The sequence below is a fragment of the Excalfactoria chinensis genome, chromosome 10 (assembly GCF_039878825.1).
Source record: "Excalfactoria chinensis isolate bCotChi1 chromosome 10, bCotChi1.hap2, whole genome shotgun sequence".
NCBI classification, from domain to species: domain Eukaryota; kingdom Metazoa; phylum Chordata; class Aves; order Galliformes; family Phasianidae; genus Excalfactoria; species Excalfactoria chinensis.
Window position 1 is genome coordinate 8901502 of NC_092834.1, and position 14468 is coordinate 8915969.

General features: G+C 42.7%; 2 protein-coding genes across 2 annotated transcripts in view; one reads left to right on the forward strand and one right to left on the reverse strand.

Annotated features, from left to right (window-relative positions):
- Positions 1-13138, reverse strand: WHAMM (WASP homolog associated with actin, golgi membranes and microtubules). The gene is made up of 10 exons (XM_072345567.1): positions 12360-13138; positions 10287-10460; positions 8834-8984; positions 8184-8353; positions 7156-7321; positions 6021-6208; positions 4541-4627; positions 4361-4456; positions 3526-3997; positions 1-1273 (listed from the first exon to the last, which is right to left on the reverse strand). Exons 1-10 carry the CDS (start codon positions 13134-13136, stop codon positions 987-989), a joined length of 2568 nt encoding a protein of 855 aa, XP_072201668.1. The 5' UTR covers positions 13137-13138; the 3' UTR covers positions 1-986.
- Positions 12981-14468, forward strand: part of FSD2 (fibronectin type III and SPRY domain containing 2) — a 20145-nt gene continuing 18657 nt past the window's right edge. Inside the window, exon 1 of the mRNA XM_072345568.1 lies at positions 12981-13057. The gene's annotated coding sequence lies outside the window, so the exon portion shown is untranslated. The remainder of the gene's footprint in view (positions 13058-14468) is intronic.

The following is a 14468-nucleotide window of genomic DNA, read 5'->3' on the forward strand; positions in this document are numbered from 1 at the left end:
ACACTGTCTGGACCTGTTTTTATTAATGGTCAGTGTAAATTCCAGAAGAAATGTTGAATCATTTTTGTCACCAAAGCAGAAACAGTCTTTAAATACAATGTAGTTGAGTTTTTAAGGCACAATGCAAGTATAGCTACAGTATTCAGATAACTAATTTAAACTCATGGAAGGAGCTATGAACACATACTAATGTTGTCATTGGAGAAATGCAGCTCTGTTGCACAGGGCTATATTCCAGAAAATATCACTACAACATTTTGGCTTTCCTCTCTGCCACAGCTTCAGTAGAACTGTAGATGTAGGAGAAACACCTTTTAGTCTAGAAACACTCCAAGCTTCCAGCTAAAAAGTAAACTTTCAGTAAATACCATGGCAGCGATTATCACAGACTCAATAGCAATCTTTTCCAAACAGCATTGCTGGACTCCTTCATACATGCACACCTTACAACATAATGGTAAGAGGAGTATCCAATGCAGTTGTCTGAGAGCAGACTGTAATCAGACAAGCAAAATGTCTGAGAAATTTCTAGACAACAGAAGTAAGAAGCAGGTACCAAATTATGCCAGCTTTGCTAGACTGCCTTTATCACCACATGATAAAATAGATTTTCATTTCATTTTTCATTCCCAGAAAGTTTTTGTGATAGCGTTGCTGAGGAGAAACAACCTAAACATGTATGTTTCAATCCAGGATATCCAGTGTTTTAGCTCTCTTCAGATGTGCTGAAAGCTACATAGCATTGAGCCAGAAATATCTGTTAATGCAAGCATATGTTGGAGTATGACATTTCATGCAAAAATAAGAACCTGCAGCTCCTGTAGAAAATCAGCAGGACCCTTTAACTCTACAAACATTTGTGCACTTTAACACACACACACACACACAGAGTCTCACTGTTCTTTCATTCTAAAAGGCACCCCTTTATGATGTGCAAAAATGAGACCAATACTGTTCCAGTCAGTACGTCTGTTACTCTAAATTGGTTAGCTGTCCCATTCTCCATTATTCTGATCATTATTCTCCTCTTCTTCTGAATCGGCAGACACTTTCTTAATTCTCTGGATGGCTGCTTTAATGCTTCTTTCTAGCTCATTAGTAGATTCTTTACTGGCGTCTTTCTCAGTATCTCTATTCACTTTTCTTAGTTTAACTCCTTGCCTTATGGCAGAGAGGATGTTGTCTTTCACAGAGGCGTATGGATTTGGCTGTTCCACTTTGCGAAGGTGAACTTCACCGCGTTTTAGAGAAGCCAGCACCTCATCCATCGTGCCTGCAACAGATAAGTCTAGTGTTAACAGAAGCAGGAAGACAAGCACAGTTACAAGTACAGAATCCTACCCGTGTGCTCAGGGTTCTTCCTTTCATCTCCTTTCATCTTCGCTAGAGACAGAAGGAAGAATAGTCCCTTATGACACAGACTCATAACAGTGCCATGCTCCGGCACTGAAGAGTTAAACCTTTGAATCTTGAACTGAGAAAGCAACACCTCTTCTACATTATACAAGGTTGAGCACTAACAAAGAAATTATACACAAAGAAGAATGCTTTTTTTTCGTTATAACTTTATGGCCTTTCAAAAAATAATAAAAAAAAAAAAAATTACTGAACCAAGAAATCTCTTGTATTCCATATTAGAAACAATCAACCACTCCTCGCTTGCTCAGATGCCTGCTGAGACCATCAATTGCATTTTTGCTCAGCCAAGAGAAAAATGAAAAGATTGGAGTAGAAGGTTTTGAAACTACAGCACTGAAGTCAATGGGAGCCAGATCACAGCCCAAGCAGGCAAGCAGACAGCTCTTTTCTGTGTCCACTTCAAATATATATATATATATATATATATATATATATATCTTATTTTACAACATGATTTCAATCTCGGGCTATGTTTCTGAACTTCAGGCTGTAAAGAACACCCCAGTGAGAAAGCTTCTGCTGGCTCTATGGATACACGCTGCAATTTGTGTTGTAGTCCTCTTGCTGGATTCTTAGACTGTCAGATGGGAAAGGCTGTTTCCCTGGACAGCAGTGCAGTCCTACAGCCACACAGACCACCCATGGTTCACAACCGCAAGGATTTTAGCCACACACAGTGCACAGTGTTAGCTGATTGAGCACTGAAAATGCAACATTCTGCTGAATCCTGTGGTACCTTCAGAGACTGATAGAGATGCTAGAAAAGGATCAAGCAGAGACCCACAAAGTTGTCTCGCAGCGCCTCTTAGTAAGCAAGCCACTAGTGATGCTATTCCAGCAGCAATCTGAATACTCTGGTGTACAACTCGTGTTGCTTATCAAAACCTTTTGTGAGTATCTGTGGCAGAGTAATCCCACAGTCCTCTTCGTCTGAAGTCAGCACACTAATCCACTGGATGCACAGTAGTTTGTCATGCTAGCCTGACTGCGTTCAGCCTTCCAACTGCTCATACTTCCTCACACCTTGGAAGAATTCAAACTTCTCAACTTCTCAGAGTATCTGCCTGTGGATTGCCTCTTAACTGAGTGGATACAAAGCCTGCTTAAATGTACTGTGAATAGTCTGAAAAGGAATGTTCAGTTTTTAAAGACCTGCTTCACTCTTCAGAGCTCAACTGTGACAACAACAACAAAAAATTGCTGCCTACCAACTTGGTTCAATCTGCCTGGCTCAGACCAAACACTTGCTTTAGAGACAAAAATAAGTCTGTTAGCAGGATGTAACCAGTGCAGTCTAGAGGGGCTGCTGAGCTCTATTCTCATTCAAATGACTGTGCTCCACTTGCAAAGTTCAGCCTTCAATTTCACCTGCATGATCTTGCTTACAAAGCGGAGGGGGTAACAGAGAAGTATTTTTGCCCTAGGAATGTAAATATGCCAAAGCTACCCATCTGCCTTTCAAATCCTGGTGGAATTCTGCATGAATTCTCTCAAGAATCCTTCATTTAGAAACCAAGCAAATTGTAAGCAGACACAGGCTGTGCATACCTTAGAACTGCAAGCAGCCCAGCTGCTAGCTCTGTACATACATCATAAACAATCAAGTGTAGTCTTTGTACAACCACATATGTACCTACAGTGGTCTTTTGACTGGACAGATGATTTACCCTCATCAAAATGAGTCATTCTGTACAACTGTTGTAAAATTGTGGAAAAAATAAATGAAGGTTGCTTACCTCCAACATGAACAACATGAATAAATTCCCTGTACCTGGAATTTCTGACACCTTTCTACCTCTTACACCAGCAGGATCTTCAGCAAGTGCAGACGTTTTAAAATATCAACCTGAATGTTCAACTAGACAGCACTGCCCCAGAAACACAAGTCATACACTCTGGAAGTCAGAATCCTGTGGAGCATATCAAACTGGATCAACCAACCATGCTTACTCATTTAGAATCCTGAGTTATGGTGCTACTGCGTGCCAATGTCTTTAAACTACATTTCTAAGAACTTCTTTCTCTTGAGAAAGACTGCATGCTATTACTGCCTAGAACCAGAGCAAGAACTGAAGAATACCAGAAAGTCAATGCGAGCCTACTTACCTATGCAATTATTTATAGACCTCCTGGATGAATCATCCTGTTTGCTCGGTGCAGGGCTTTCTGAAAGGTCATCAGATCTAAGGGAAAGTGGCTTGTCCTCTATTGTTGGTCTTGTCTTTAAATGCAGAGGTAAGGGAGGGGGTAATGGTGGAGCAGGTGGAGGAGGTAGAGGTGGTGGGGGTGGTGGAGGAGGTAAGGATAGAGAGACCAACTCCTCACTGTGATTTTGTTGCTTCGAATCACCAGCAGTAATAAAACTTTGGGCAGGGATATCCGCTGGGGTATTCTGCTGTGAAGTTTCTGATACTTGTGCTTCTACTAGCAGCAAGCTCTTCGGCTGCTCTGGTGCTGGCCTTGCTCTTGATGGGGGAGGAGGGCACCCTACTGCAGCCTTCTGAGTGATGTTTCGTGGCAATCTGGGACTGAGAGGCTCTGGATGAGACGTTTTCAGCACAACGTGAGCTGGACACTTCTGAAAAGCAAATCATAAGCAGAAGGTCACATCTCCATGGGACTAGCCAAACCAACATCCCCAAAGAGATTTAAAAACAGAAGAACACAAGCCTGTACCACTCACCCACTTAAGATGAAAATTCAACACCAAACATATTTAAAGGAATGTAAAAGTGTTTTTTTCAAAGCCATTTCCTCTTCTATTCTTCGCAGCAGGCTCTCACCTGGAAACTATTTCCTTAGCAGGTTGAATTCTGTTTACTCAATTACACACAATCCTATTTATGTTACCCAAATGGTGGTCTCAGATTTGGACTACGCTCAAGATATCTGATGTTATGTTTTGGTATCATATAGGACAAATGTAACTCACACTACTTACCTCCTTGAATGTCTTCAGCCTCTCCAGTGTTTTCTGACGTTCCTGGCTTATCCAAGCTTTTTTCTTTTTCTCTTCCTCTTTTTGCTTGTCTCTTTTCTGCATTAAAACATAAGTGAGTGAGCATTTGTGTGTGAAAACAAGCAGCTGCCTGATTCTTCAAAGCTGCTGTTCAGTACTCACTATCTGTATGCCATGATGCTGTTGGAAACGTTTTTTCAACTCTTCTGCTTGCTGGAGTCTCTGCCGATGGCTTGCTTCACACTGATCCTGGTAGAACAGCAAAATTCATATGATCCTTGGCTAGTTCACATTCACTGTGTGCCATTAACTCCCCATGCACAAGTTACAACAACCAGTGCCAAGTGCATGGCTGTGCCATGAATGATGGCTAAGCTCAACAGGTGGCAAAATGCGAGACACTGTGAAGGTGAGATCTGTGGAACTCCTACATGGCTAAAGCCAATTTGATCTGTTTTTATCCTAACTAATGATAGTTATTCACGCTACAGAGGGAATATAACCCAGATCTGAAAAGCTGCTTCTGTCTATGCTATGTTTAGGCTTAAAAAAAAAAAAAAAAAAAAAAAAAAAAAGAAAAAAAAAAGAAAAGAAAGAAAGAAAGAAAGAAAAAAAAAAAGGCAGCAACAAGAGCTGAAGAAATTTTACTCAAGTCTCACCTTCAGGCAAGGGGTGCAGCAACATGAGAAGGAGGGCAAAAAGGAAGTTAGAAGAACATAGCTCCTATGTGCAAAAGCCAGGGAAATAAATGTAGGTGAAGCACAATGAATGCCTACAAGGAGTACCTTGCGTTAGTAACAAACTGAAGCTGCAGGCTTCAATGTTTTCTCCAGGAGTCACTATTTGTCACTCTATGGGGGGAAAACCCATGTCTGTGCAAGCAAATCAATGTAACCAGTAGACAGCAACTAAGTGAATGAAAATGGAAGCTAAGAAAGTGTCTGCAGAGGAAACTGTTGCAAGCAAGAGATAACAATCATTCACACAACATTCTCAGTATCATTCCTACTGTCCAGCCTAGCTAGGAGTGGGAAACCAAACAGACTTGAGCTCTGCCCTCTGCTTCGGTGAAACTGTGCAAGTGTAAAATAAACCCAGCTCACTAGGAAGGTTCACAAGAGTTAACTGTTCTCACTTGTCTTCCAGTGTTCTGCTTCAGGGGATAAAACAAAGGAAAAAACTGTATCTTGCACAAAACTGAAAGGCTGGAGAGAGTATTGCAGTAGTTAAATTTCCCCTCCCTCCAAAGGTATCACTGTGTGGGTTGCTCTGTCACTGCACCTTAGCAGGACAGGTTTTCTCCTGTGCTGCAGCTGCTTTGTGAAAGACTGCATGGGCAAAGCTTCAGCTGGCCACAGCAGGGCTCTGTATGAAGTTTAGCTGACAGAAAAGCACCTCCCAAGTCATCCATGTAAGTCTGTGCTCTCAATACATTTGAGAGGCACTCATACCACACAGCAGAGCATAAAGATGGCTTAAAACCACATTGCCCCTCTTCCTGTTTTAGAGGCCTTGACACAGAATCACTCATCATCTTCTACACTCCACCCAAACCTTTCCTATTTGTTTCCTGTCGATCCCTGATGAGTCAACGCTCATGACATTGGCTACAGAAACTGCACATCTCCAGGACTGCATTTACTTTTTTGTTCCTGAGGTAGGCTCTCCTCGCACAGACAGTCCCACGCTTTGTCTCCAACTGCTTAGTCTTCTGCCTCAGCACCGTCATTTCTGACAAGTTAGCGTAATGGCGTTCCATTGTCTGTTCAATGACCTTGAGCTCCTCAGGATTTTCACATGTATCATAGTAAACAACTTCATCCTGTTTCTCTAAAAAGGCATTTGGTATTTTTTTAAAAACCCAAAAATTGCCACAGTTATTTAAACATTTAAAGAACTAATGACATCTTAAAAGCCACTGAGGGCAGTGAGTTAGTTATTAGAAAGTGTAAAGCTCCAGAGCCAAGCTTGGACCTTACAGGCTTTATGCAAACATGTCATGCTACTCACAGGAGTGTTTTGCAGGATCAGATTTATGCTGTTAACATTTGCTGTTATTCAGCTTCCTCTCTCAAATGTCTCTTTGTGCTTTAACTCCTACCTTCACCAACTGGAGTGTTCCTGGAATACTGAAGGCTATACTGGATGATTAACTTACTTTATTATTTACCAGCTACTTGGTTACTTAGTTAAGCAACAAGCAGGAGCAATGTTTACTCCACAGGGTACACAGTAACAGAGAACTCATCAAGGACAAGTAAACAAAAAGATACCTAACTTGGTATCTTAAATTATGAACAAACTTTTAAACAGAAATAAAAGGAGCACTCAAGTAGCGTCTAGCTTTAATTACTTCTTTTTGTCATTACAGGATATATTTTGCAATTTCTACATGTAAAATTACAACAAACTTGTGATTAATTTCAGGACATATTTCAATAGGTCACAGTATCATAGATCCTATACATAGACCCCGTAGTTATGCAAGCAGTATTTGCAATGCAAGTTATTCTACATACCAAACTAGGGCATGCATTTGTCATATCTGATGTCAAGATGAACTACCAGCACATATATATATTTTAAATACTTGTGTTATATCAAACTAGTGTCAGAAGACATAATATCAGATGGTGCCAAAACACCAGTGCTTCCCAGATTGCTTTCTATTAGCAAGACCTGAATAGGAACAATCCTCTGTTTTTTAATTATTATTAAATACAAAGAACACCACTCTTTCATCTTAGATATATGCTTAGTTATTTCTTTTTTCTTACCTTTAATCTGTCTCCTCAAAGTGTCCAACTGTACAATAAGCAGCATTTCTTCATGTTTCAATACATCGAGCTGTACATTATATAATTCCAATTGGGTTTCATAATAATATATTTCTAGCTCCTCTGCTACAGTTACGTTCTCTTCTTGTTCACCGAGGTTCTCCATCTGTACAGCCCAAAGCAGAAAATAAAAAGCATTGATAACCAAATATACACACAGGAAACAAGCATGCATGCATGCATACTTCAGCCTATGAAGTTGCCCAGATACCTGCAGAACCTGACCTATCTGGCAGCTGCTAAAGTGCTCTGGTATGGAAATAATAGAATATTAGAAACGTTTGGAGCAGAATTCCAAGGAGGCAGCAGCCTCATTAGTCTGAAGATGTAGTTTTACCATAAGTCTACCAGGAAAGACTTCATCATGATCAGCACAAATAACACTACTGCTATTGGAAAATGAAAATCAGATACACCTAGCAGCGGTAAAACAACATGAAGCAGAGTAGGTCAGAATATTAAAATTAATATTCTGGTTTTGTAGTGTCCACTGAACATAATTTCTGCTCCTTATCTGCCTAAAATCAATAATTTTAAAGGTTAACACCAAAAATGCTAACGTGATACTTGGTACTTGCATGAGCATTTATCTTAACCCTTCCTAAGTGTCTCCATGCATGCAGGAGCAATTTCAAGAACTGGAAACCAGCATTTTCTCATAACTTAAAACCACACTGAAAACCATCTGGTTGAAGCTCTGTGTTTGTTAAATTAAAAATTGATTTATCTTCCCCAAACTGTAAAGAAACAACAGGTTGTTTTGTCATCACTTCTAGTGTTTAAAAACATTTAGGTCAGCTCTGCAACCTTGTAAAATACATAGCACTGAATGTAGGTGCTTTGCTGAAAGAGGTCTCTCAAATTTTTCATAAACAAAGAGATTGAAAGTCTCCCTGTAACACCCTTCATAGGTTTTGATCAGCTTTTCACAAAACACTGACAGCAAAGGAGGTGATGCAGAGTCTTACATTTTTCTGAATAGAAGCTCTCTTCTGTTTCAGGCATAATTCTCTTGCCCTCAGATGCTGAAGGGTCTCTTTAGCCAACATACATTTCAGGTTTTCTAGTCGTGGCAAAGCTGAAGCCCAGGTGGCTTTACCAAATCTTTCCTGGTCTTGTTCCATCTGCTTGTGCATTGCTGCAGATTAAAATATTGCAGTAAGAGATGAAAAATGGAGAAAAACAATAATCTGAGTGTATTTATACCACAGCTGCTATCAAACAATGTCCAAAGCTTTTTTAAAATTAAAGAAGATTGAATTTACTATTTCATACATAAGTAAAACACTTTATTGACATGTCTTAGCAATTATACAGTGATCTGCAGAGTTAACATGCTGAAGTCCGACACGCTTGCACACCAAGGACCGAAAGCACGCATGCTTTCTGTTCAGAGGTTTGTAGCCACAAGTATTAGGCCTTAACAATATTTGAGTGCAAGAAAAGCATAAGCTGTAAATCAAATTGGTTAAAAGATGTAAATCTTAAGTGAATAAAATGTTTCCTGAGCTTACCTAACCTTGGAGTTTGAAGAGAGAGCAACATAGGTACTAAAACCACTTTTCAATATCCTAAATCAAGTATTTAGGGAGCCTTTTGTGAAAACCATTCTGATTACCTGACAGAGCCTTCACAGTTTCCTTGAAGTACTTCACAGTTATATCCTGAATGGAGCACACAGCACTCTCAGCTCGCTTAGTCCATTCTTCAGCATCTTTTTGCAAAGCTGCAACTCTTTTAGGTCCCAGATTATCATACTGTAAAGATTTCTGCAGAGACAAAATTCTCAGTTATCAGCTGGTTACTAAAGTGGTATATCTTGCACTGTACTATACTGACAGACATTCCTAGCAAGGCACAGCACACGGCAAGCATGGACTTCCCTCCTCCTACAAAGCAAACCACTCCTCACACCTGTGCATGACCACTCCTCATTCTGAGCTAACTCAGAATCTTTGTACCTAAATCACGACCTCAAAGCATTCACTTTGGAACAATTTATTTCTTAAAATACTTTTTAAAACTAAGATCTTAAAAATAATGACCAATTGAAGTGTTTTTGTTGCTAAGAGTGACACAGATACACTCTTCTATGTATTTTTCCCTCACGTGTTGACAGCACAACACCATGCCAGGTTCTCCAGCTCATCAGTTCTTTCATATAGGAACAGGGATATAGGGAAGAAACATAAGAGAATATTTTCAAGTCCACGGGGAGTACATATGTACAGGACTAGTATTCATTTATATAAGCATATTCATTAATATAAGCATCGAGATTTCAAATGACCCTGCACATCATTCTGAATTATATAGTAGCAAGCTTTGGCCTTACTTCTCTCCAATTTTCATTTTAATTTTTCAGTACAACATATTTTACCTTCACAGTTTAGGTTTTTAGTTCCTAAAAAACCTTCCTTAACCTACACTTAGTATGGTTAAGATCCTTTCTGGTACACTAACAGCTAACTCTAATTTGACAAACCAAATAGTGGATGGCCCACTTTCCCAGGGATGTCGTAACTTTCACTGTGTGCTTCCAGTTTAAGATGCACACAAAAGGAAATGAAAAAAAATGACTAATCTGAGTTTGTACCCCTAACAGGAGTAGCACCAATACATGCCTGTTTTCTTGGTCAGGTCTTCTCTACTTTTTCTTTTACTTCCAGAACTGAGCTGATATACTGCATCAGCACTGAGCAGAATGGCATTCTCATTGTCACAAACCGATCCCACTGAAGGTGACATGATGAAAGCTACTTAGATCTCTGCAAACACAGCTCACTATTAAGCAAAGAGAACAGGTAGAGCTCAGGCATGTTTTCCTATTAAGCCCTCAAAACGGAGGGAAGGGGGACACTGGTGGAGTACAGCTGCATTTTCATTCAAACCAATACCACAGACTGAGATCCTCTCAGAGCAGTTCTGCCCCAGGTCTACATTTCTCAATCACATTTGATGGCTTCACAGGAGGAAAAAAAACAAAAGCAGGCCAAGGCAAAACTAAAGAGTAAGAAGCGATGCCTCACTCTCACTATGTAACCCATAAACTTCATAAAGACAGAACTTACCAGGATTTCCAGTTTGCACAGTGTTGCCAGTTCCCGCATGTCTCGGAAGGGCTGCAGCAAGTACTGGTAGAACTGTGTTGCCATGGTAACCAAATCCTGATAAGCTTCATCTTCTTCCTCATAAACCTTCATCAAAGCCACCATTGTGTCAGCATTGTTATGCATCTGAAGAACCTAGTGGGATAAAAGGTAAATCAGGCTTGGCTGCTTTGTGTATTGGCTGCTGATGGGCTGTGGTGGAAGGCACCTGCCATTTATCACCAGGTGAAATAGGCACAGCTTCCCAGCACCCCAGGCAGCCAGCAGCCACCCCAGCATGAAATACTATTAACACCACACTAACAGGCACTGATTGCTCTGTATTGCATTAGGAGACTGCAAAAAGTCTTTCTCAGGCCCAGTCATCATGCCTAGGTTCTCCTACAGCAGAAATCCCAGCAGTTGTGTATAGGTGACTTAAACAGGACTGGTAAAGGGAAATTCTGTGTACTACAAGGGCAAGGAAGGTATTCTTAAACTCTTGCATCTCGTCCACAATTACTATATACCCACTAATAAGAAATGAGTGTCTGGACCCCAAATTTCTGACTTCAGAATTAGACTTAAAAATAAGAATTCTACTCCTGATATATCCTGCAGTTAAATCACATTGTCATTCACACAGTTTCTAACAGCTTACTCAGATCACAGTCCTAGTGACAGAAGATTTTATAGCCTGTAATTCATGCAATGAGCTACTCTCTTTCTGACACATTAGTCTCTCTTTGATGTCTTTAGTTGCTCCTCTAACAAAAAAACAAAACAGGAAACTTCCCCTAATTGCTTTTGTTTACAGGCTAAAATCAAAACTTCAAAGATTTTTCTTTGACAGGAGCTACCAGGCACCACAGAGCACGCGACACAGCAAGGCAGCTGAGGGCCACAGATCTCCCTGAATAGACACTGCTTGGTCTGTGGCTCTTTGAGGGAATGAACAAAGTGAGAAAACGCATCTAGAAATGCTGGCTTGGTTATGTTGCAACTGAGAAGCATTGGAATTAAATCATCACCCCTCCTCCTGCCAGCTGAGTCTAACAGCAGGAGCAAAGGTCCCAGCCATGGAGAAATCTCCTCAGGGAAGCTCTGTGGCAGGAGAACAGCAGGACAGAACTGCAGCATTTCTGATAACCCTTGGAGGTCTGAAGCTCCACCTGCAGCAGTATAAAAGACTTTCCCCCCCCCTTCCACCCCAGAGAAACAAGTTCACTTTTTAATGAGAAAAATCAGAATTCTCTTTTCGCAGAGGGATTTTTGCTTTAGGTTGGGTTTCTCGTCTGTTTGGGTTTGTCTGGATAAAATCCTTGCTTTTATACAATATGTTCTTCTTTTCATGTAACTGCTCTATCATGATTGTGTCCAAGTGCAGTCTCTGGTTGTGTTGGCAGTGCTGCCCTTGGGTTTTTGTTCTCCCATACAGCACTTGCCGTCTTAGAGCAAGCAAACAAAACACATTTATATGGCACCACTCTCATACTACACTGAGAAGTTCTGCATTCTTCCATCCTGGCCCAGAGGATGAAATACTTGAGAAAGATGAAGATGGAGAAGGGGAAGGGTAATGTAAAGGCTAGCTTAGAGCCTGTAGATAGAAGTTTTATTTCCAGCTTTGCTCTGTAAATCTAGTGTAACTTTGGTCTAGATTGCAATGGAATGAGTTTATGTCCCCATCAGGCCTGCATGTGCAACAGCACTCTTTATGTTTAGACACACCTAAAATACAGTTAGAAAAGAAATGCTGAGTTACACTCAGCCACCAAACCCTAAAGCACACATTCCTGCGCTGAGTGCAGAGCACCGAGGCTACAACGCATTATCTCACCGGCCCACAAACTGTCACAGTCAGTCTGTCGCAAGAACTGTAACTCTCCCATGTAACACTGTACGAGAATACATTGCAAACTACAACTTCCTTTCTAAAGAGCGTCTTTCTGAAACAGTAACGGCCCCTCACCGCTCAAAGGCTCAGCCCGGGCTGCTCACAGGGCCGACCCCCGGCAGCAAAGCCCGGTCCCAGCCCCGCCCCAGGGCCCGTACCCGCCGCAGGCCCTCCTTGGCCCGGGCCAGGTGCCCTCGCAGGGCCTTCCCGCGGAACTCGTGCAGGCTCTCGAAGTATTCGTCGTCGCGGCGGCGATCGGCGGCGAAGAGGACGTCCAGCAGCACGCGGCCGCCGCACAGCTCCAGCGCCCAGCCCAGGTAGCGCTCCAGCTGCCGGCACAGCTCCGCCAACTCGGCCTCATCCGGCGCCGCGCCGCCGGGGAACAGCACGGCCCAGAGCCCGCCCGAGGCGCCGGGCAGCGCGGGCGGCAGAGCGGGCAAGGCGGGCTCCAGGCGCGGGCAGACGGCCGCCAGCTGCTGATGGACGCCGCGCAGGGCCGGCGTCGAGAAGAGGCCGGCCCAGCTCTGCGGGGCCCGCTCCGCCGTCTCGGCCCGGCAATGGCAGGTGACGGCGAAGGCGCCCTCAGCCTCGTTCCAGCCCACCAGGAAGCGGAGGCGCGGCGGCGGTTGTGGCTCGGCGAAGGCGGTGTCCCGCACGGCCACCCACCCCTCCAGGCTGTCGTGCTGCGGCTCCATGATGGCGGCGGCCGCCGAGCGAAGCGAAACGAAACGAAACTCGTCCGCCTTAAGGGAGCAGCACGCAGCGGGCAGAGGGCCTGAGTGGGCTCCATTGGCTGGAGCCGATCGGGGCGGAGCCGAAGCGAAAAGGGGCGGTGCGAGCGGAACCATGCGCTGAGGTACGGAAATAAACAACCGGTCCTCAAAAACAGGAGAGCAGAATGAGGCAGCTTCCATAGGGTATTGCTTCGGGGGCATCTAATGCTTGCCCTGTCAATATCCCATCCTTTCTCGGCTGTTGAATGACTTCAGGAGGAGGGCGGCACGCAGTAGTTAAGGCTGTAAAAGCACACCCAGTCCAGCCATAAACCCTTCCCCACCATGCCCATCAGTGCCATATCCACCCTGTTCTTGGACACCTCCAGGGACAGCGACTCCACCCCTTCCCTGGGCAGCCCGTGCCAATCCCTCACCACTCCCTCCCAGAAGAAATATTCCCTAATATCCAACCTGAATGCACGCGTTGTCCTTTTCCAGTGAGCCCCTATGAAAGGATCTGCAGGCCTCGCAATAGAGCGGGAAGTGACACAGCTTTTTGTACAGCACGTATCTCTCATCCAGGCTTGCGATCAAGGCTGAATTTAATTTACAGTAAACAACACATTTTGTTCTGGTCCTTGGAAGTAAAGCCGACACTACTAATTTTTCAGTAGATGAAAGCCTGTGAGATATTGTAGATTAACAACAAAGAGGTATAAATGAGCTCCCATCTGAAAAATTAATAACATCCGTCTGACAGCATAAACGTTAACATTCCTGCAAAGGCTGCATCATTTATGTGGGAACATTTCTGCTCTGATCTTGCAGATGACTGAGACACTATCAGCAGTAATGAGATTATGACTATATGGGTAATTAACTTGTAACTCCTTACTGAAACAGCCAGCAGTTGTGCTGCTAAAAATGTGAGGAAATGACACCAAGTGCAATTGGAATGGAGGAAAAAGCAAAGCTCTGTCAAGATGCAATAGACATTTCCCAACTTACTGAGCTCAATAAATATACACTGCAGTGTCCTCAAGGACACTTAAACATCTCCTGCCAGCAAGGTTAGCTCACTAGCAGGTTTACAAACAGAACATTATGTATTCTGGACAACTAGAAGTTCTGTGGGCTTGAGCAGGTACATGGAGCTGAAGTAATCGCAGTAATCACAATGTTCAGCAGTAATGTGTGCCTATTTTTTTTTATCAGGTGATCCATTGCTAAACACAGACCGAAGGGTTATGTTTCTGTGAAAACCCTCCCCTGGCCTGCCCATTAGCCACTTGCTTCACTATAAATAGCTTTCCAAAGTCCCAGCATACGTACACAGAGTGGGGATGGTGTATATATACAAGTGCACATCATGCATTTTCCCCCCACTAAATTCTGTTATTTTTTAGATATTTTCCTAGATGTCTTTTCTAGAATCTAATTTTGATTCCAACTCATATCACTAGCAGCGTTTCTAGTAATTTGATATGCAGATAGGTTTTGCCATAAAACTTTTGCAAAGAACAACACAGACATTTCAGTTTAACTGTCCTG